Source organism: Lepisosteus oculatus, chromosome 6, assembly GCF_040954835.1.
Source record: "Lepisosteus oculatus isolate fLepOcu1 chromosome 6, fLepOcu1.hap2, whole genome shotgun sequence".
NCBI classification, from domain to species: Eukaryota; Metazoa; Chordata; class Actinopteri; order Semionotiformes; family Lepisosteidae; genus Lepisosteus; species Lepisosteus oculatus.
The window spans coordinates 26,132,368-26,156,265 of record NC_090701.1 but is presented as its reverse complement, the minus strand read 5'-3'; the positions used below and the strand labels follow the sequence as shown (position 1 = coordinate 26,156,265).

General features: G+C 41.4%; 1 protein-coding gene across 8 annotated transcripts in view; it reads right to left on the bottom strand.

Annotated features, from left to right (window-relative positions):
- Window positions 1–23,898, bottom strand: part of slc4a2a (solute carrier family 4 member 2a) — a 107,152-nt gene that overhangs the window by 47,367 nt on the left and 35,887 nt on the right. For 4 of the 8 annotated variants that reach the window (XM_069191113.1, XM_015354525.2, XM_069191114.1 and 1 more), the window contains 2 exons: window positions 16,376–16,434; window positions 6,388–6,556 (listed from right to left, as the gene is read on the bottom strand). In XM_069191113.1, coding sequence (XP_069047214.1) covers window positions 6,388–6,447 — 60 coding nt within the window. In that variant the 5' untranslated portion in view covers window positions 6,448–6,556; window positions 16,376–16,434. Of the gene's footprint in view, window positions 1–6,387; window positions 6,557–16,375; window positions 16,720–23,898 lie in introns of those variants that run through there. The other 4 variants (XM_015354528.2, XM_015354529.2, XM_015354527.2 and 1 more) reach the window with 2 other exon arrangements.

Below are 23,898 nucleotides of genomic sequence, written 5' to 3'. Positions count from 1 at the left end.
CCCTTAACATCCATGTACTTCCATTTTTAATATTCATAACTGCATAGAATTCACAAAGTTATCAGGAGAATGACAAAAGTTTTTTTCTAATAAGCTGACTAATAAGTGCAACAGTGGGTGTACTGTAAGACCACTAGCACAGGCTAGTAGGCTTAATGGGCACGGCGGGAAGCAAAGTGTTTCCCCAAGAGAGCATCTGGAACCTTGTACTTCTGTCCCATTTCCCTCACACAGCCTGGAGAATGATTCACCTTTCAACAGGTCTCTGAGACCTTGAAGCCGCACATAATCCCAACTCATCCCCCTGATGTTCAATGGGGCTCAGGTCTGGCAGATTCAGCGCACAGAGCATCCAGGGAATGTCCCATTCTCTGCAGTCATTACACAAGCACCATGAGGCTCCGCTATTCTGCTGGAATGATGCAATGACAGGATGTGTCTACAGAAAGAGTGGCAGCTGAGGTCCCTGACCTCGATCAATGACTACAAGTGGAGTTCTGTATCCACTACAAACTCCTGTCCGGACAGCCAATTGGTCTGTATATGCACATTCCTACAAAATAGGAATATTGTCCTACACTCACCAGCATTCACAATTTTGATTCATCACTTAAAAGAACAGTAACAGTTCAAGCCTCCAGCATACCGATGGCACACTGGTGTTTTTCTCCTGATGAGGGTGTATACCAGATCCTTTCTGTATGCTATTTGTTCTAGACTTTCACCACTCTTGACATTCAGCCAGGGCTAGCCCTGGGTTTAGATAAACTACGCAACTGTCACAGGCCGTGAGGCCACCAGGGGGTCCCTTCAGCGTGCAATTCAACTTTTATTTAATCAGCACATTCAAATGTGAGCCTAATATTCCCTCGATTGGCAATTTCTATGTCTGCTATGCTAATATAAGTTGCTAAAGTTAGTTTAAATTATAATATTATTAGTTGTGAAAGTAAGTGTAGTAGTTTATTAAATGCAATGACCATAAGATGACAACATCAGTGTTGTTTCAGCTCCTGCTACACCGAATACTGTTGGTTTAATTTCAGAAGGTAGTATGATCAATTTTATTAATCTGGTTGGATTAAACCAGTACATGTAACATTTAATGAAACGTTACAAGTAACCTTTTACTTGTGTTGCAAACGATGTATATATTGTAATGGTTAAAAATTATAATCATGTAGTTGCAACTAGTAAATGCACTATGACCTCCAAAAGGACGTACTCACTGGGCATGGAGAAAAGGATGCGCAGAAAGGAGCAGGATAAGCGATCTCAAAACAGAGGTATGCCAAACGAAGCATTTCTATTTGCACATTTGGTTTTGAGCCCGTAACTGGCAAACTAGCACGTACCTGTAGGCCACTTGAAGTGTTTAACTAGAAGTTAACAGTTTTACTAGAATGTTATCTTTGTTAAATGTATGCTTCCTGTTCTTGTCTGTATGTTATTTATTATGTGTTCTTCAAATCTGGTTAATAAGTTTTTTGTTACAGTGTATAATTAATTTAATTTTTCTGGTAAAATAAGTTTTGGGTGCAAATTGTGATCTGGATGGTCCCCTTTTCAAGATCTTGCCTTGGGCCCACTAAATCTAGGGCCAGCCCATCATTCAACTTCAAATGATCATTCAAAATAATTTCAAAACTTTTAATGTCCAAAATGTTTATACAGTACTCTTTTTAAAAATGCACATCTCTTGGAGCTCTCTCTTTATATGGAATTTCCAAGTACAGCAACACCTTGAAGAGCTTGTTTTTTCACAGTCCTGCAGTCCCACATATCCAAATAAGTCACTCGCTGGTTGTCATCGCATCGATATCAGAAAACCCCAGCAAAGTCAAACTCAACAGCTTTATCAAGAATTGACCTTCTCGGAAAGCAAGCAGCAACATTTCACAGTGTTTCCAAAAGATAACTGGCTTTAATCACGTAAAACCCCTGCTTTATCTGTCCCTCTCCTAATACAAGAGTCTTAAAAAAATCCTTCAAAATCGAACATACTACTATACAAATATGAACAGCCATCATTGCGAACAACAAACATTGGCATTTGTTTTTTCAACACTTCTGAAAGTATTCACTAGGAATGAGAGTGAGAGGCAACAGCAACATTAAGTGGGCACAAACCTGCCCTCTTTAGAAAAATAATGAATTTCTACTCTCAAAATATAATTAGTTATACTGGAACAAATGCCTGTGTAAAATACAGTTAAATGGTTATCATGCTTAGTTAAAATATTACAACACAGTCAGCACACTCATATTTAATTTGAGTATATTTCCTTTTAAGCTATGGTAAACTCTGCTGTTTTTTAATAATTTCCTGGCTAGGCACTGTGATTACCAAGAGTAGGTCAATTGAGCTCTTATAACCTGCGCAAACATCAACTGACCATTCTGCATTTACACAGCTTTAACTAAATCAAATCTAAAATGAAACCATTTGTTTACTCTGATGAGATTTAATTTAGTCTGTCTTTTCAGCTCTGAGATCATTTCTTTAGGTGCCTTCTAGAGCAGGAATGTCTGCTTTGCAACACAGCCCTGAAGGGGAAGATGGAAACTTCTGAAAGATATCCTAAAGCTGGCCAGAGGCTAGATTCACAGCGTGATCAAGTCCAGAATCTCAATGTTTCTGGGACAAAAAACACTGAGACAACAGGATCTGCATCGCCCCTAGCTTACAGAAAGAAATGCCACCTTTTCCTAAAGTCTCAGCCACAGAAGACAATATAGCCTAGTCTTGGTACTGTAAATCAACAGATGAATCAAAAAGGCGTTAAAGGAAATTCTGAATTGCAATAACTGGAGATACAGTATGGTGGTGCAGACGCCACGAAGAAAGAGAAACACACTGAGCAACACCAGTCCTAGATGCAGGGAGAGAGCCATTGGCATGTAGGCTTAGCCTTGGTCTGACACTGACAGGAAAGAGAGTACACAGGTGAAGCCCTGATCCACCCTCCGCAGCAGCTACAGACCCCAGCCAACACCGAATTCAGAATGAACAGCACCCTGTGTCCAGACCACTTCGCGTAACCTGCGGCGCAGAATGTGGCGGGAGACCACTGGCGCAAAGCAATGAGCTTCCTGTGACCGTGCCAACTGCAAGAGCTTGGCGTCGCCTCAGGGTACCTGAGCAGAGAAGACACGGCTAGACTAGCCTCTGAGACTGTGCCCTAGCTGGGCGAGGAACAACTGAGGCTCACAAAATTAGAAAGACAGATACAGACCTACTGGTAATAAGCTGTGCATGAATAAGTCATGAGGAAAAGGGGACACTAACTCCTTGGATAATTGTGTGTAACTCTACACTAAAAGAACTGTTTAAACAACAGGTCCAGTCCAACAGTTCAGCACGTTTTCCTGGGCTTAATTGGGAAATAAAACTGGCCACTATCATTAGTTAAATATTAGGAGAAATTATTCTGATGTACAATTTAGATTAGTTTTTTTTAGAATGAAACTCCTTTGAGGTTAAACAATTATTCTTAATTTTGGTTGTCAATTGGTACACTGAGGCACATAGCTAGTAGCACATTTGATATTCTGCAAAATTAAAGACAAAAACAAATTACATGAATCAGAAAATCTTCCTGAATTCAAAAGACACTGAGCAGACTAAAAAGTCACTTTTTATAGAGTAGAAACCTTTATTCAATAAACAATTGAAAATAAGATCAATAGGAAGGCCTATTGAAGGGAGCAGAAACAAAGCCTGTCTTATATCTAGATAATATAGGAGCAGACCACAAAAAGGATGCTGATAACATTATAAAATATACATAGCTAAGCGAAACCCAAACCTCCCGCCTTTAATTGTCAACAAGTAAAAAACACAGCGCACAGCCCCACAGAGGGGTCTGTAAAAGAGGAATATAGGAAGTGCGCCCAGTCTTTGCACATTCACTCCCAGCTCTGTTGCACAACAGCTGCAGTCATGTGCTCCAAGGCATACTATTTCAATTTTACCCAATTTTGTTATTTGATCAGTATCTAAAAGCACACAGACAAGAAGAGTATTTAAAAAGAATTCCTTTCCTCATAGGGGAGATGAAACGGTTCCTGTACTTTCTATCAGCTGTTAGTGATGGGATGATAGGTATTGAGATATGAAAAAAACTGAAATCAAACAGTTTATAAGTACTTACTATTGTCATAGTCTTCATCATATTTCTTAATTTAGTACAAAAAAACTCTGATAAATCTTTAATCACAGTGGTGAAGAGCCACCAAAGAGTGACAAAGCAAATCCCCTACCTGCTGTGATCAAGTGTGTAAATATCTTAAGCACAAGCACAAATACAGAAGGATATAATTCAGCAAAACTTGATTTATTATTCATATACGAGCATGATGACTGTTGATCCCTTCAAGAACAATAAGAACAAAAAATGAAACTACAGTAACTCTGTATTTACTACACTCTGGGTTAACTTTCACTCAACCATACACATTCCCCTAAGAAACAAAGGAGACTGTAAAGATAACTCTAAGAAACTAAGATAACAGAATACTGTACAACAGTAATACGATTATTGAATGTGAGCAGCACAAATAACTAGAGGAGGGCTATCCAGTGCTGTTCCTGGAGGGTCCTGTCCAGCAGGTTTCATAGACCTCCTGAAATTGTCAGCACTGACAACTCTAGGCTTAAACTAACTAACACTAACTAACTCTAGGCTTAAATAAAGTAGTTAAAAGTAAACTTTGGGTGTAAAACTGCAAACACCACAGTCCTCCTTAGTCAGGACTGGATATCCACACCAATCCAAACCATCGTGCAAGAATGTTTCAGTATCTTATAGAGAAGCAACGCTGTTATTTTAGAGGAGACAGACACGTGATTTCTCTGCTGAAGAGGAATGTCTCACAATTTTTACTCTATGAATTAATTACATGGACTTCAACAAAAAAGAAGCAGTTATAATAGCCATCAGGGTATTTTAAAATCCCACAACATAACATCGCAAACAGACATGTAGTGTCAGGACTCAACAGTGTTGATGAAAAATACTGAGCATAAACTTCCATTTTCTTTCAAACAATGTTGCATTATACTCACAATGCACATTTGCTATTAACTGCAACCATTGCAGATGCTGAGGTTTAAGTGGATTTGAACCACATTGTTTTCCACATACTGCTAGAAGGAAAACTTAGCTTGAATGATGTAATGCAGAGCCACGCAGATACAGTTAAAACGACAATCATTTTTCAGTTACATAATCCTTCCTACTTACCATGACTAAATAACACAAAGTCCACTTCTGTTTTACAAGAGACGTGCAAAAATAAAGGAGACTTTATGGTCAAAACAGAAGGGACACGATTTTTGTTGTTGGTCTTTAGTAAGGTATTAAGGAACCTTGCATTCTAAATCAAATAGTAGGTCTGTCTCTCAAATACATTGTATTTAGTGGAAGAGTCTAGCCAATCTAGGAATATATATTTATATTTACATACTGTATATAATGGAGTTCTCGGTCTAATCTTCTCTAAGCTCCAAGAGCAAGCCACTAATAGGGCAGCTTTCTGCCTTTCCTTTCTTTTGATGCGCGTTATGTATATATTAACTGTTAACAATAAAAACAGTTTTTAAAACAAAATTTTGTTTAGAAAAATATTTGCCTACCGCAATAAGCATGAAAAAATGAATTACTGCAGTAAAAGCAGTCTTTCAGATGGCATTTGTCATCACAAAATATGACCCCAATCAAGCAAAAGATCCCTCATTTACAGTGCTGCCAGGCCCAGCACCAGACCTCTCTGGAGGAAAACACATTTATATGGAATACAATAAACTTTTCCATGTTTCATGTGAAAATAGAATCTTTGTCTTCTGTGTTTTACCTACACTTTTGTACGGAACGGTGAAATAAATGTAACTAAATTTAACTAAGAGCAATAGGAACTATAATTATGGTCTGATCAGCATGGTGCAAGTGGTCAGGCACATAATCTATCAGCAGGTGGCCTATCTGATCTTTCCTCTCCTCTTTAAAACACCTTAACGCTCGCAGACGCAGACACGGACCCACACTGCACGGCACAAATGGGTACCTCCCTCACATCATCATATGCTCAGAAAGGTCGCAAAAGAGATAAAACCCTAAAGAACTACCTTCAGATAAATTAAATAGTTGATAACCAGAGAACAGAGTCATTTACTTCTCTGTCTCTGCTAGATTCCACATTTTTTCCATCTTTGAAGCCATTGTTGTGCCAACTCTGTGATGTACTAAGTGTTTATTGCAGCAGTTAGTCCGTTTCACAGCAGTTCCCTTTAGAGCTAGGACAGGTGTAGCACTGCTCTGATCTGTGATGAAGCAGAGGATACATCAGACGTGGCTCTTCTGGAAGGACATGAGCAGGTGTACTCACAGTGTGAATCACAGAGGCCACGATGTCGTGGATCTCGGTAGAAACCTGGGCGTCGCTCATGGCTGTGCTTCTGCTTCAGCTCTGTGTCGGCGAATGGAATCTCACCAGTCAAACTTTAACCCTTTTCTTTCTCACTCAGACTAAGCGGGGAGCTTTTGGGCAGCATAACCTGTGTCAAAAGAGCGAGAAAATAAAGTGAGAGTGCTGTCCTCTTAAGTGACCATCCTGATGGACATCAAGTATCGTGCAGAACAACACTACTATCTTGTGAAATCACATCATACTGAACAGTTGGTGTTCCGGCTGTGAAAAAGATCATAAAAATGGTAATACTGAGAATGTGTTACAGACAGGAGTAATAACTTTCTATTAATGCACAGAATATGTGGCACAATGCAAAGTCCTTGAGCTAATGCTGCAGGCAAGTGAAGGACTCTTACATCTCATCTATAATATAGCCACACAACTCCTACAAAGGAAAATAAATGGTGAAGATGCAAACTCCACTCAGTTGTGCCCTTTTCAGAGATGACATCAGAATACCTTCATTTTGTGGCTGATGGCCACCCAGCAAAAAACAGTCAGCCTAAAAGCTTTTAATTTTGTGCTCACATCAACCAAGGTCTTAAAGGTCCCGTTGTAGATGTTAATGTGGACATTAAAAGCTAAATGGAAGAGCAAATAATTTGACAGCCCTGTCTTTCCTAATGTGATAGAAGTGCTAGATGGGTAATCTATTACTGTATGTACTGTAGGGTTCACAGGTATGAACAACACCTACAGTTTTTACTGCAGGGGGGAAAGATTCTTCAGCAAGAACTGCAGTGATTTTTCAAAACCTGGAAGGTCATTAACAGCTGGTTCATGATAAAGAAACCTGCATATGTGATAAGACATGCTGATAACGGGCTGGCACAGGGGGTAGAGTACTTATTCCACATACTGTAGCAATGGAAAGAACCCTTTAGATTATGAGTTCCAGACAAGTCAGCATGACAAGTAGCAACTCGGGGCCAAAAGGACATAAGACATTCTTCATATGCAAAATCTTGATCAGATTTAATACCAAAGGACACAAAGCAAACTTTTATTTAAAATGGAGAACAGGAGGCATGTTTTATAAAACAGGATATTGGAGTCTGGAACAAGGTACTCAATTATGCTGTTGAACCTATTCCTCTGGATTCTTTCAATGGCTGGATGAGATGACAATCTTGCTCCTTTGTTTGCTCGTGTCTAAGGAAATATTACAGGTAAGCTTCAAACTAGAACGGACCATTTGAGGAAACCAGGGTGCTACTCAGCCCTAAAATGCACTACTTCCTGGAAAAGCATCTGTCCAGGGTGAGAGACAGCAAGCAGAGACAGACCCTAAGGAAATACAGGGTAGGTGGTTACAGTCTGACCATAAGGAACTAAGTGACAGGTAGACCTGGCTACTCAGAAAAGCTGGAGAGAATGACCTGTATTTTCTTCTATACTGTGACAGATACCTACATTGAGGAAGATGTCTCCGAAAATCACTGTTGTTCTCATGCTACAGAGATAAAGGTTGAAAGAGAAGAGACAGTGCACTCAGGAGGCTGTATATAGACACCCATCACCAGCCAAGGGTCAGAAAGTGGTGCTGTCAGACCCACTGAAACAGTCTAGACATCCTTATCCAGTTCTGAAAATGGGAGACAAGCGGGGAATATACAGATATGAAATCAAAGCACCAAATCAGCAACAGCTACTGTATACAAATGTCAGGTGGTTTGTTCAGACCAATTTCAATGTTCATATGATTTCCACCTCCCTTGCAAAACCATTAACCACATTACAGTCCTGACTACGCATCTCCTGGGGCTTTTAGCATTCTGCAGAGATTGTGATAAATGTTTTAAAGATATTGAGAGTGAAATGAAAAGCACTGAACCCTGCAGCCCCATGAGTAACAGAAGAGAGAGCCTAACAGAACCCAGTGGGAGGGAAATGAATGAGCTAAGTGTAGAAGTTATTAAGAGTTATCTGTCAAGAACGACTACGAAGCAAACTTCTCAAGTACTAAAATTATCACAGGTTAATGTTCTGTTTTATTGTGAGCATTGTGATCTCTCAGTTTTGAGACTACATGCCAAACAAATTCTGAGACCTCATTATATAATGAACCACTGCAAATGAACCTGATCTGAAGACTAGCACTTCAACCACAAAAGACCTGCTGACTGTTACACTAATATTTACTTACATACCAGGAGGAAACATGAATGAGCTCAGTGGATACAGAAAAGGTGCTGGCCTGTAATGCAGAAGGTTAGGGGCGCAGTTTTGAAGTGTGAGGCCTTGCTGTGTTTGGCAGAGTGTGGGGCTGCAGTGTGTTTAGTACTGTAGGTCAGGGATAAGAATGCAAGGTTGCACTGTGTTCTCAGGTAATGAGTTAGATTGCTGGGCCATGAAGCACTCAGTAGGTACTGTATGAACAGAAGAAAGATAACAAAACAAGAAGCTATTCTGCTTCTCTATTCGATTTGGCCAGCAGCCATATCACCCTGCATCTCACAAATGGCAACCCACAGAAGCTAGGTAGGCATGAGCCTGGTCAGTACCTGGATGAGAGACCTCTTGGGAAAACCAAGGTTGCTGCTGGAAGTGGCGTTGGTAGGGCCAATAGGGGGGCGCTCACCCTGCAGTCTGTGTGGGTCCTAATGCCCCACTATACTGACAGGAACACAATACTGTAAAAAGGCTCCGTCCATTGGAAGAGATGTAAAACCGAGGTTCTGACTCTCTGTGGTCATTTAAAATCATAGAGCGTTTCTTGAAAAGAGTAGGGGTGTCACCCAGCATCCTGGCCAAATTTTCCATTGACTTTTACCAATCATGGTCTCCTAATAATCCCCATCTATGAATTGGCTTTGTTACTCTGCTCTCCTCCCCACTGATAGCTGATGGGCAGTGAGCGTTCTGGCGCACTATAGCTGCCATCACATCATCCAGGTGGGGCTGCACGTTGGTGGTGGTGGAGGGGAGTCCCATTACCTGTAAAGCAATTTGAGAGGAGGGCCCAGAAAAGACCTATAAGTATAAGGAATTATTTGGTAGTTAGCAGTTAATTTATCAGAGAATCTCATCCAGCTTCTTCTTGGCAGCTAGGTAGGGTATGGTCCTCCACACTACCATATCCCTTTGTATAAAGAAGTGCTGTCTGTTCTCAGAAGTGTGAAGGTTTCAGAGGCCTAAAATCTTATTTGTCTAATTCACCAGTAGTGGGATGAGTTTAAATATGAAGGCCTACATACAAAGTTAGATCTGGGACTCCCCAGCACAGGCAAATGAGTGTGTGGAAAGTTATGTTTGGAGAAGCAGATCATTATCTACATAGATGAATTCAGCTCAAACAATCCCCCTGTAGTGGCACATGGAGGAAACGGTCTCTCCTCACATTAAACAGCTGCACACAAAGCAGAGAAAGCCTACAATGGCTGTGAAGTTTTAACCTCTCCTCAGACTACAGTACAGAAGGCTTCCCACACTTTACAACATACCACATGAAATCTTGTGAGGATAATCTGTCCATAAAAACCTCTCTCTGGATTAAACACTTTTAAATAAAAAATAAACTGTTTTTCTTGAAAATCTAAAAGTATCCCCACCTTCCCCACCATGTTACTGTAATATGTCAAACTGAAGAAAGCCCATGAGAAGGAATATGAATGTTATGCTAATGGAATAAAAGCCAAGCATCAGAATATTAGTCATCTATATTCATGTAAAAGGGGCTTATGATCAAGTCATAAGCACCAAAACCCACCACCTCTACTAATAGTAAACTACAGTATAGACATTTGATGGGTATCGCTCTTCTGTGGTGTTGATTGCCCATTCATGCTAGAAGGTGATATTTTCTAGTGAATTAATCTGAAGATAAATATGAATAATTTTATGCAACTGAGAATTCTATGCATTCTATGTAAACACACTGTGTTTTAAATTACCTAAATTCATATTTTAACCGCCAGCTGCTATGACAAATGTGCACTGGACAAACTACTAAACACCACTTCTGGAAACATCTGTACTCTTTCCTATGTTCTCATTAGAAGGCAGAATTGAAAAATATGATGAAGTGCATTTTAAACCGAAGATAGGAGGCATTTCTTTACCCAAAGGGTTGTGGGGGTATGGAGTAAGCGACAACAGATAAAGAGCAAACCTTCAAACAAGCTAGATGGGCCAAACGGCCTCCTCTCATGTGTCCTTCTCAGAAGGTACCAAGACTCGTATGTGCATCTGTGGCTCTCCAGATCATGCGACTGCCTGGGAGGAATCGTCTTTGCACAAAAAAACAGGAAACTGACACTGCTCTTCCCTAGCTGTGGCTGCAGGGCTCTGAAAAACATGCATCCCGACACTGCACCCGCTGCCAGCTGGCAGTGCTCCTCTGCAGTACAAAGCTCGAAGGCACAAGCCTGACACATGGCCTGGCAGCCCAACTCCCTACTGCTGGAACCTACTGTCAGACACATGTGAAACACACCTAACATGCCGACTGGGAATATGAAGACAGACATGACACAGCAGGTGTTTTTTCAAAAACAATTGTTGGGTATTTCAGATAGATCAGTTAAGCGCTGGAGCCAAAAAGCACTGAAATTGTGCGTTGCGTTTCTTCTCACGCCGAGCTTTGCGTTGAAGGCAAGTCGCAACACTTCCTATAACGAACACATCGGTACATGTATAAGCAACAGGCCCAGAGCAGCTCAGGCAGGTCAGTCCTCTGTGTGGAGAACAGAGCAGATCACCGCTTAACTGTGCTCTTCCCCACGGGAAGGGTGGAGGAATTTAAATGTTAAATTTCAGAATCCTTCAATTCCTATATGGAAAAGGGAACTGAGTTCATCTTATAAGCAGCAATAATCTTTAAAATTTACATGTCTTATATCCTATATAAATGGTCTGCTTATTTAGTTTACTGATAAGATCTGATTACATAATCCTGTACAAGAGTTACTATTATCCGACACCAAGTCTGGGTTCAAGATGACCATGATGCCGCAGCTCATAAAAATCAGGGATTAAGATGAGTTCACTTAATTGGCCATATACAATTCCTTGCATTAGGAGTTTGTCTTTCCGCATACCCCAGCTTGCTCTCCATGAGAGACAGACACACAGACAGGGAAAGGAGCTTGGGGTCAGAGCGCAGGGTCAGCCATTGTACAGATCCCCTAGAGCAGTAGGGGTAAAGGGCCTTGCTCAGGGGCCCAACAGAGTAGGATTCCTCTGCAGGCCACAGAATTTGAACCAGCAACCTTCCAGCCACAGGCTCAGATCCTTAGCCACAGTGCCACCGCTCCACCCACTTATTTACAGTTTCTACTAAAGATGGTATTATCTTGTGAGAATATCACAGGGATGGAAGGAATTGTACCGGAGTATTACAATGTTATTTTACACAAATATAATCAGATTCTGTCTGTGTGTGTTGTGTCTTTTTTCGAAACGGGGTGTGCAGGTCTTGTTTTACCGAGGTGCTCTAGCAAGCCTATCGAATTAGAAACTTTGTAATCTCTGCTTCAATTCTACGTTGCTTTCCTATAACAATTTCACAATGTTCTTTAAGTGAGACTATTCACTGCATGTCTGTTTTTATAATCAACTTATTTCTTAGAACAATAAGCTTTTCTTAAATTTCTAACCCAATATATACTCCAGAAATTTGCAATTGAAGTCCTCTATTTTAAATAAGAGGACACTGAGCCCAATATTCTTCTTTTAATTGCTAAAACAGGAACTCAGGAGATCGAGAACCTGGACTACCATTTATCTGCGAAATAGCTGAGCACGTTTACATGGTGTAAAATCAAGAAAATCAGCAATGGAGCCTGATGGTGTCGTAATACCTCACAAGGGAATTTTCAACTTCCTTCACAGCAAAGTTGATCTAACACAGACTGGCCAGCGGCTAGCGTGGGCTGAACTCCGCCATGAACCAGACTCAGACCAGGATTGAAGGGGAACAAGCAGCCAATATAAAACAAGCCTTTACAGCACATCCTACCATCCTTAGCTTCTGGGTAAAAAAATAAAAGTAGTTGATCACAGTACTGTATTACTCTCTCAAAGAAAATGCAATAGTGTACAGGAGCCTCATTTTTAAGCATTGTAAGAGACCATTACGAATAGAAGTGTTCATTACTGAGTGCAAATTATTTGCCGTTTTCTTTTTCATATCTTACATTTCAGAAATCTCCTAGTCCCTGTCCAGCAGGCTGTATATGCTATGTAGCCTTTAAATTATCAGTTTTAAGTGATGATTTTAAGGCCTGAAACCATTTAACAATGATCATTTAAACTATAAAGGTGGTGTGTTCACTTAAGTAACTGAATTTAAAGATAATTTGGAAGAAAATCAGAATAACCTTTGGTCATTAAAAACCAGTGTTCCCTCCATTGAAACATTACTTGCTAAACAATTGCTTAAACAACTGTTTCTAATACTAAATAACAGGTGACTTAGGTGACCTAGAAGGATTGCTGCAATGGGACTTCAGATAACTTTTATTAGTATAAATATTTTGATTTTGAACGGATGTCTTTCAGTTTGGTTAATCAACAGTTCCAGTTGCTATGACAGCATTCAAAATACACCTCAATTTCAAAACCATGCAGTCTTGTTTTCACTGTAGTATGAGGGAGCACAGTAAATTAAGATCAAACTAATAAGCCAAAGCACAGATACCTCACCTGTCTCTCTTCTTCAATTAGCTGTGAAGGATGGTGAAAATCCCCTTGTGAGGTATTGAGACACTATCAGGCTCCAATGGCAATTTTCTTGATTTTACAACATTGCACAGGCCCTCCAGCATGCTCTCTGTTTTTATCTGGCTCAGCTATCTGTAGGAGTAGATGATCCAGTCTCTGCTCTACCACCTTATGAAGGCAGTCAGTCGGCACTCTTAGATACAAGGTGACACCTACAGTAGTTTTCACCTAAGGGACAAAGCCAAAGATGGAAGGACTCCCTCCAATGATTTTTCCCAGCCCATATCCCAAGGGCACGGGAGTGGGTTCTGGAATGCCATCCAGGGCACCCAGACAGAGGTGGGTACAGTGTCTTTGTGACCAGCCTCAGGCGTCTCACACACCAGCCCCCCTGAGGGACACAGGGCACGAGATGCAAAAGTCCATTGTAGGACTGGATAGAACACTACTACAGTCCTCATCAGATCACCCTGCACCTCCATGGTACATAGCCTACAGGGTGACAGAAAGCACAGGCTCTGAGAAAGCAGTGAAGAAAAGGCGATTCTTTTTTTTACCTCGCTGCTTCCTGATGCGACTTCTCCAAGGTGACAGCACAGTGAGTCAGCAGTGACTGTGCTGGAACTTTAACTTCATCTGAAGCTCATACTACTGAACACAGCCTGCTTTCCCATATCACAGAGCATCTATTACCGACTGCAGGCTTTAATACAGACACTGCAGAGAACAGCCTGCTCAGGCTGTACAACAAACACCCATCCTGCAAATACTCCTTCCCTAGAGCCTTAAAATGGAACACACAATCATTATCAAACACTAACAATAGCAGCAATCGTTTTACCCTCCAGAGAACTCCCAACACATACAGCTGCAAAAATGCACAGGCTTAGAATGGACATTTTTGATGACACATTTAAGAATGGTCTGATGTCAACATTTTGTAAAAGAACACAGGGAAGTATAGCTCCTGAGCTCCAGGCCCCTCAGTTGTGGCAATCACAAGCTGCATGGACGGTATAGGATCTCCCTGGCTCTTTTTAGTTGCTCTGTGATACTGTCTGGAACAAACTACTGTAGGTATAAAGAGCTCCCAATGTTTTAATGTTGAGTTAGTGCCGATTGCACGGTAGACAACTCTTTAAAACATCAAACATTACTAAAATAATTCCCATGTAAAATCAATCAAGCAACCTGCCCTTTTCATTTACTGTACCTTCACAATGGTATGCCTCTTGGGATAAAACCAACCTCTGTCCACCTCTTTCACGCCTGCGTCTCATCTCACACCCATAGGACAGGGGTTCTCAGATATTGGCTGAGCCCTATATCCATTGTTTGCTCGCTTCTTAAGAACTACTCCAATTATTACTCAAGAGGGGCATTCAGCCTTTACAAGACTCCTTGCAAAGAGTTCTGACATGGAGCGGGACATGTAAAGATAACTGGTCGATGCATCCATTACTGACTGAGAAATAATCCCAAGAGAACTTTACACCGTTGAGTGCTGTGTCCAAAGCACTAACAAAAAGCTTTAAGTTGTTAAACCTTTTTGAATAGAAAAGGCATTCAGACAAGGAAAACAGATTTTACACAGACTGTATGAAAAACCTCTTTATATAAATCAAGTATGCACTCCTAGTAAAACTCATCTGTAACAACTGTAATTAATATGATCCCAAGACAATGTTTACATGGTGTATTCATGGTCTTTTTTTAACAGTTGTTCTGGAAGAAATTTTAAAAATGCTAAACTGCTAGCTCACAAGGCAAGAAATTGACCAAATGTTTTTTGAGTGTACAAGGGAGTTCATGGACGCTGCATTTTTAAACAAGTAACTGTCCAGGCAATCACATTCAAGTTTACTTCTCAAAATATGATAAACTAAGTGAATTTCGTGCAAAAAAATTACACAGAAAACATACGGGTGACTCAATCATCACTTAAGGCAAACTTAGGTAATTAGTCATGCAAATTACAGACACTACTGTATTTGCAAGCTAACCAGTACTACAAAAAAACTGACCATGAACTGCAAAATAAACTTGTTTTAAACTTTAGAATATTTTCTGAGCACCAATCATGATAATAAACCATCTGTGCAGTGGCTGTAGAAATCTGTACGGTGGCTGTAGAAATAACGGGCTCTAAACCCTTGACTGTACTGTCCAAATGCCAAATCATCCTTTGTTTTAGATACCTTTAACACAGGAGTAATCATACTTTACTTCCCACAAAAACTGCAGGTCTTCCAAGGCTAGCAAGACTCCCAGGATGGAAAATTATATTAACAGACTACCACATAGGAACATACAACCAGGTGGTCACATAAAATGTGTACAGAAGCCTTAAAACTACGCAGAGTCATGGTTTTCACTTCTCAAACAGAGGAACACACACAAACAAATCTTAATTTCTATTACTATTAAACTAAAAATGCTAGAAAAGTCAAATATTTTGACAGATGAAACTTTCCCAACCCTGTCATTTTACTTCTAGGAATTACTACCCCATGGAGTTGTTTTGTCAGCTCCTACACTGATTTGTAATATGTACCTTGTCATGGAAAGACTGAAAGAGCAGCCCTTGTCTCTCTCAGCCGCACACAAAGGGAGCACTATCTGGGCCGAGAAACGACTATCTCATTTTTCAGACATCAGAGCTGTATGTCGCCTTGTGTGCACAGCAAATCCCCCAAAGGTCAAAGCTTTGAAAGTAGCTGGTGGGTGTGTGTCAGTCTGTGTGCATGTGTGAGCAGCAAACTTGGGAGTATGCTTCAGTCTGGAAGACAGCATTTTAGTAAAACAGGATAGCAAAGAATAAAAGTCCATGGAAAGGGTAATTAAGTGAAGAAAGATAATGGGAATTTTTACTGAAAAGCTCTGCCTCCCACCAACCCATACATACAATAAACTGTTTAACAGTGACAGCCAATCACCTGCAATACAGAACAGTTTAGTTACCCGGAAAGGTACTACATTCTAGGGTATGATGAATACACTACATCTTTTCTTCACAATGCTGCCAAATGCAACAAGCAAAGCCAGCAAACATGAAAGAAAACACAAACTTTAAATTAAACCCAAATTAACACTTAAAATGAGGCTTTCTTCACAGCCTGCTGCTGTCTCAACAGAACAGCAGCTGATTCAGGAAGGTGACCCAAGCAGAAGGCAGTAGACAAATATCACAACTTCACAACAAAAGACGAACAGAGAGAAAGAGAGAGGGAAAACAGCTTACCTTTGACTGTTTACTGCAGAAGAGCTACAGCTGACATCGTAGTGCAAAGCCAAAAACCACTGTGAGGGAGAAAGACAAGGAGAAACAGAAAGATTGAGAGAGAGAGAGAAAGAGAGAAAGGACTGGTTAGACAAGAGTGCTGTACTGGCTCTGCACACGCACACACTTGCACTCGCAGCCTTGAAGAACTGATAATTCAAGCCTTCCTCTTCTGGATTATATTTCTTCCTCTAACAAGCAGCCATGTGACCAAAGAGATGACTCAACATTAAAGGACTGAGGTGCAGAATTCAGGCTGACACACACACAGGCAGCTTGTCGAAGACACACACATTCCTACAGAAAGGAACAAGGGTGGCGGGCGACCCAGTAGCAAATACAGACTCGAGAAGATGCAGTTACAGAAATCTTTTACCCCTCGAAACACATGCAACTCGTATTTAAAGCAACCTCAGCAAGTCCTGAATTTCTGGAAAGACACTGGAATAGTCGGGGAAAGTAAAAAAGTCACCTATTAAGTTCTCTGGATTCCTGGAACACCGTAACATTTAACCAACACAAATCAGGTAATGCCAGAAGAACTAACACTTCAGCAAGTGATCCGGGCATACAGCACTCAAATAACCCCACAAAAAGAAAAAAAATCACCTCAGTGACTCATGTAGGGAGGCTCTCAAAATACCATGCTCAATGACGATATAGACATGTAGCAAAGAAACAGCACTCACCCACACCTGTGGTGAGGTGGGACACATTTGCCTTGCTAACACAATATCTGGATATACATCGAGTTTCATTCATTCTCCGGCCCTGTTCCTGCTCTAGTGATTTGACTGCTCTCTCCCCCTCAGGAAGCACTTCCAGGACACAAGACAACCTGCTACGTAACACCAGACACACTGGGAACTTCACACTGAAGTCCTATCCAATCACTTTAAAAAAAAAAGAGGTGATTTTGCAGGCAGCTCCACCATGTCCTATACAGAATTGCAACAACATCTCCTGCCTAAGGCAGTATCACAAGATCACTTCATCCTGAGCCATAACTCTACTGCATTTCAAACCGCACTACCAGGATGCACCTTCACTCTGGCTCCTGCTGCATGAAGAACAAAAAGGGTAATTGTGGGTCTGGTCACATGCCCAGGACCTAACATCAAGGGCTCTGCTGTCACTCTGTGATCTCTTTTGTGCCCTCATCACAGCCAGCACTGCACACAGCCACCACCATCAAAGCAGCTTCCAGCCCTATTACAGCACAGACCCCCCACATTAGAAGAGCTGCACTATGTCTAGAAGTAGCCCTGCTTCAGTAATTCACCATGTATCAATGAAACAGCTTACAGTATCAGGAGTCTGGCCACTGTGGCTATTCCAATGTAAGAAACAGTAAATACTGTATGCTGTAAATACAACAAATGTACAGCTTCTCCAGACGAAAAGACAGACTTAGAAACAACAAATATCATAGCTGCCTATCAGTCAGAAAACAGAACACAGCAACTCATCAGCCACCAATGCTCTGATACGATGCGGTGCTAGAGTACCACCATCTGCACAGCCAGGCCTGGCCGCTGGGCGATGTAGTGAAGGGCTAAGGCCACTAGCAACCAAGCCCTGTCTTTAATAGTGTCAGAGGTAAAAAAATAACAAAAGCAAACTGCTGGAGACAAATCCTTAAGAATTCATCTGGACACCTAACCCCAATGATGGCAGCTGGAACATGGGTGAAACCATTGAGCAGGTGCTGGGTCAATTCCAGTCTCTGTTTGTTTTCTCACTGGTCTTTGAGCTGGGCTGGTCAAGAACGTGCTGGAAGATTACAGGAGTTATAACGTAATGGAGTTATAAAGGCGCCTGCATTCCCAATAATTAGGAAGAGACTGCTGATTATAAAGAGTGTCAGAGCCTGCACAGCAGTCAACAGCTATACAAAAGACACACGCCAAGGAACTCCAGACATGATAAATACAACCCACAGCAATTTTTCCTTGCTCTTCGAGGAATCTGACTAACAGGCAGCAGAAGTAACGGCATGGAAAAGTTGTTTATAATTTTGTAACAAATTCTTACATTACGTTGCACCATGCGGTTTTTTGCTGCGGACAGACAGCAAAGTGGAATCCGCAAAATTACCGTACTGCGCAGAGGCAAACACTCAAGAGAAAGGCACAAAGTGGAACTTAACCCGGTTTCCAGCCAGACGACAAAGCGCAGGAGGCGCGCCTTGACGTCATGGCCTGTGAAAGACGGCCGTGTCATTTATTTGGTTGAAACCGCAAGTCAGACAACATGATATCTCAAAGAGTTCAGAAGGTTTTTGGCTTTGTTCTGCACATCCCTCCTCAAAAATATCTTTCTGGGAGAAACTGTCAACAGTCCCTCCGCGCACAGGCCATGGAATCCTACAGCCGAATCACCCTCCCCTCAGGGAAGTTTACTACAGTAAATCTGCGGGCTTTCTGCAGTCTTCCCATGATCATACAGTAAGTACAGGGGGTACTTACTTCATTGTGACATTCCCTGGTGTGTCTACTTTCCCTAGTCACGTTCTGCTCGTTACACAGTTTCAGCGGCTCTACAGCTGGAGTCGTGCAGTAACTCAAAGAAACAAGCTGAAAGGGGAGTAAGTGCTTCTCGAGGGGCTCGTTGCTGCTGGTCTCTCCACCGTACAACAACGTGCTCCCCCAGCTGCCCGCCATGGACATTTCTCCTCTCCTAATAAGTTACGGACACCATTGGGACAGACATTTACACACAGGAGAGTCAGCAGAAGGCGCACATAAAAAAGTAGTTTTTTAAGCCAGTTAATCAAGCCTGGGTAACACATTTCTGCCAGTTCAACCATCCTTTTTCTAGCCGATTCTTCCAATTCAGGGTCACAGGGGAGCCGGAGAGGCGCAAGGCAGGATACACCATGGACAGGATGCCACTCCAGGACAGACAGATAAACAGACACACACATACACACCTAAGGCTAATTGTCCTAGAGGCCAATTAACCGACCCGTTTGTCTTTGGCCTGTAGGATGAAACCAGAGCACCAGGTGTAAGCCCAAGCAAACACAGGGAAAACATACAAACTCCACACAGAGTGACATCCAAGTCCAGAACCACTAACCTCTGAGCCATCACGCTCTGACAATTTTCCTTAGAATTTTGTATGTATGTAAATGTGGTCTTTTGAGAAGAAGAAGCTATCAAATATCATTGTGCACATCTGCCTGTTTATTGTACATGTTCATGCCTTCATGCTCATTTTTCCCCAGGAAAATGTGATGTGGTGGATTGACCCCTGTGCCAGAAGACTGATAATGGGGTCACAGCTAGAAGCTGCCAATCTGGCATCCTTTGATGTCAGTGCTTTGTAGGATAGGTTGATAGACTAAGTATGGGTGACTGGTGATAAATTCTACATTTTAGCTAGAAAGTACAGTAAGTGTATTACACAATTTTCATCTGAGAAACTTTATGTTCAGATCTGTATACAGTATAATACTTTTTTCCCCAGTATCCTTCCACTGTACACGAGTTAGAGGTTGCAAGTGTACATGTTGATATGCAACCTGCGCTCAAAACAGAGCATCAAAGTATAAATTATAAATTATATACTCAATTATATAAATTATGACACTCAAGTCCCTTTTTATTTTTAAATACTAACTTTGCATTAATCAAGAAAGGCGAGATTGCATGCTGTAGGTTTACTTGTTTTATTTGCTACATATTTAAAATTACTTTTTACTTTTTTTTAATTGTTTTTAAGGTAGATGGGAAATCAGAGTTATAAGCAGGTTTTTTCTTCTTTCATTTTGTCGACTATCACGTAAAGCTTCAGTGCTGAAAGCTGTGACCACGGCTGATACACCTGAAGGGACTAACAAGCGAAGTTCCAGCAGGCTTGCAGCACCAGGACACCGAGAAACTGGCCAGGCTCACATGACAGACCCACGCAGAGTGAGTGTGAAGCTGTGGGAGAGGAGTGAGGGTGAGTGTGCTGGGAGCTCCACACTGACTCACTCCTCTGCCACAGCAACTTCGACAGGGAGATATTTTAAGGGTCAAGACATTTTTTTTTAACACCCCTTCGCCTATCAACAGGATCATGGGACTTCATGACCAAGTAGTAATGACCTCAGAACTGCATCAGTAGTTTAATGTCCCATCTCAAGGATGGCCCCTTACAGATGTCTCTCCCATCACTATACTGGTACATACATTTGGAAACATTGGGTCAGGAAGAGTGCCACCTACTGGTCCATCAACATTACTTACAGCAGTAACCTGATTTTCCTTCACGGTTTAGCAGAAACATGGTTTTCCTACCCCAGTCCTGAAAAAAATATGGGGAGAAGAGGATACTCTCCAGCAGGAAACATTCACAGAGCTTCTGCAACCTGCTTTTGTCCTATAGAACCATTTGTTTCCACCATGTCTTTTCATCGTTCACCTCCGTACTATGCTCAGAAGAGCTGACAGCCAAGTCACAAAACTGAACCGCAGGAAAGAAACACTGTCACAAGGTCTTTTTTCCACACCACCTCTGTCTTCACCTTCCCATCTGGAAGTGTATAAATACCTTTTCAAAAAGATTTCAGATTGTTCCAACTGATTCACATTCCCAATTTTTCAGTTTTCCCCACAATGTGGTCCTCAAGGGTCCATAGTTCCACATTTGGCTAAAACCACGCCAAAACAATCTTGCTGAAAAACATTAATAAAGCATTTGACAAAGGAAAATACAGTGCACAAGCAGAAATAAAATCCTACCATCCCAACACAGCCAGCCTTTAATATACTCGGACTATTTCATTATCCTGACCTCAGAACACTGCATGCTCCACATGCAGCATGACACTAATGCAAAAGAGTAGCAGGCCAGGAGTCTCTATTACTGGGTCTTCTGTTTTTTTATCCATCCGAGTTCTAAGGTGCTAATAGTAAGCAAACTGTTCTGTACTTCATAAAGAGCAAAATTATCTTTAGAGCCCTATAGAAGATAGTTACAGTATAAAAACAAAAAAACTGGACTTTTCAACCACACATGTTGCCATATTACAAAAGCACTCCACATTGACACTGTTGGACAAGGAATACCGAAGAAAAGGCATAGATCAACACTACCATGTACTGCAATTCTACCTTAAACTTAGTCCAGCAGCAGTGTTAGGAAAACAGAAGTGGTATAGGACTCTATACAACATACTAGAAAGCTGTCCCTCAACCTCCGCCATGCACAGACAGCAGAAAGCTTGTAGACTAGCAACTAAGAATCACGCTAGGCATGACAGTTCAGATCCGCAGAATTAAACACATTTTATCTGTGGATTAAAATGCCCAGTCTCCAACACAACAAATAGAATTGAGCACAGTAGTGTAGTAAAAACATCTGGACTTCAGTCCTTTTCACTCTTCATAAAAATGGTTTCATTTTTTATTTAAAGCTACATAATTTTAATTTCTCTGTAACGTGATTCTTTTTCTTGACTGTCTACAGACATTTATACACACTTGAATTCCACAATGCTCTGCGAGTTGTGGCAAAGTGCTTTGTAATCGGCAATTAAAGAAGTAATTCTAATGACCTGTTACTGTATGTCTGAAGACAGTCAAGCAGACAAACAAAAAAACAGAACTATCCAACTGTCTGCCTGTAAATGAACAATCCCCGTCTGTGAACAGGCAGCTGTTTTGTATTTTTCCCTTTTAATTGTTTTATTTTAATTGCATGTTTACGTGCCTCAGTAAAAGCAGTTAAAAATCCCTGGTTTAAAAATATGCAGCTAAAGTCAATGGCACACAAGCATAACAGCCACATTTTCCCAAAATCCTATGCTGGAGGGATTTTGTTTATCAAAATGGAATCAGTGATTCTTTAGCTGGCAGGGCTCAGACTTCCAGGAGGGGGGTTGGGGGGGAGTCATATGTTGTATTAATCCAGCAGCACAGTTTTCCAGACCTTTTTCATGAGCTTTTAAAAATCCTCTTCGCTTTAAATAACTGTACCTTATGTACCTTAATAAAAATCATGCACTGACGTTCTAAGCCCATTAGACATTACACCCTTTCCTAATGCACTGACATGCTCCCTGGTGGTCTCCAGTCCAGGACAGGTAAGACTTCACTGAGCTCCTGAGAGATCAGGTCCCAAGCTCATGGATCACTGCTATGCAGAACAGCAAATACCGCAGATTCAGCTAATATTGCTCCTAAATAACTTATGCACCATTTTTAATAAAGAGGATTAAACAATCCCCCTTGCAGCGTACCTCTGAGAAAAAAGACCAGTAAGACGTTTTGTGTGAGGTTTTATTCTAGTGATTAAACGCTTCCTCATGTATGTACAGAATGCAGCAGCACATATTGAAACGGAAGCCCAATGCACAGCATTTCAATCCATTTCTCGCTTTAGAACCTACAGTTACCTGCAGGAATCACCCTAATGGAGCTGAAAAAATAACAGTTTCATTATAAATATACTCAGTTTGAAGTAAAAAATGTTAATTATGAAGCACCTGGGTGTTCAGATACAACCAAGAACCTGTGATGTGTGAACTCAGAAATAGGCTAAAACGCAACAGGACACAAGTCTTGTTTTGGAGTCCAGAATTCATACTGGGAGTGCCCCCTCTTATGCATAAAAAACGTGAAGGTTTCACTACTACAGGCTATTTTAAATATTCTCCTACTCGTGTGACACAGAATTTTAAACTGCTTGTACTGTAAATTATGAAATACTCTCGTACAGCCTGCCTCGACTACCACAGGGCCACTAGAAATCACAGAAATACACAGAGGAAACAAGTGCTCCTACACCTCAGGTACAACAGTCAAGTGCTTTACTCTGCTGCGAAAGTCTATTTTCAGTCCACACACACACACTGCAGTGAGTGTGCATGACGAGATTCACCGAGGTGGAAGAGTCGGCACCTGGTAAATCACTCTCCAGCAGGGGTATCCAGGCCTCGAAAGCCAGCGTGTCTGTGGGTTTTCATTCAGCTCCGCTCTCAACAAGCCAAACCAGCTGCTTACTGGTTTACCTGGACCAACTTGACAGCTGCTGCTGCTTTACCTTGAAAACATGCATACACACTGGCCCTCCAGGACCAGGACTGGATATGCCTGCTCTCCAGTCTGCCCAAGCCCACTGCAAAGTGTTCCTGTTGTGCAGTGCAGCTCTGGGATATCACTGGTGTGACTGCGGACAAAGTGAGTTACTAAATTCCGAATCTTGATCCAGAGGGTGCATCTGTCTCCCATAGGGGAGTGGGAGTCAAGAACACTGTGAAGGTGCTTCTCCCAAGACTGCACTAGACTTTCTCACACATCACTCTAAGACATCTTCAAAACCCACAGACAGCACAATACCAGTTGTGGTCGAGGACACAAATTCTCCAGAGCTCTTTTAAAATAAGAAAGAATGTACTCTTTTAAAATAAGAAACAGGTAGCGGTTCTTGTACAGGTACAAAAAATTGTACAGATAAAAGAAAGCCAGAAGGTGCGCTAAATACTGATGTTCCAG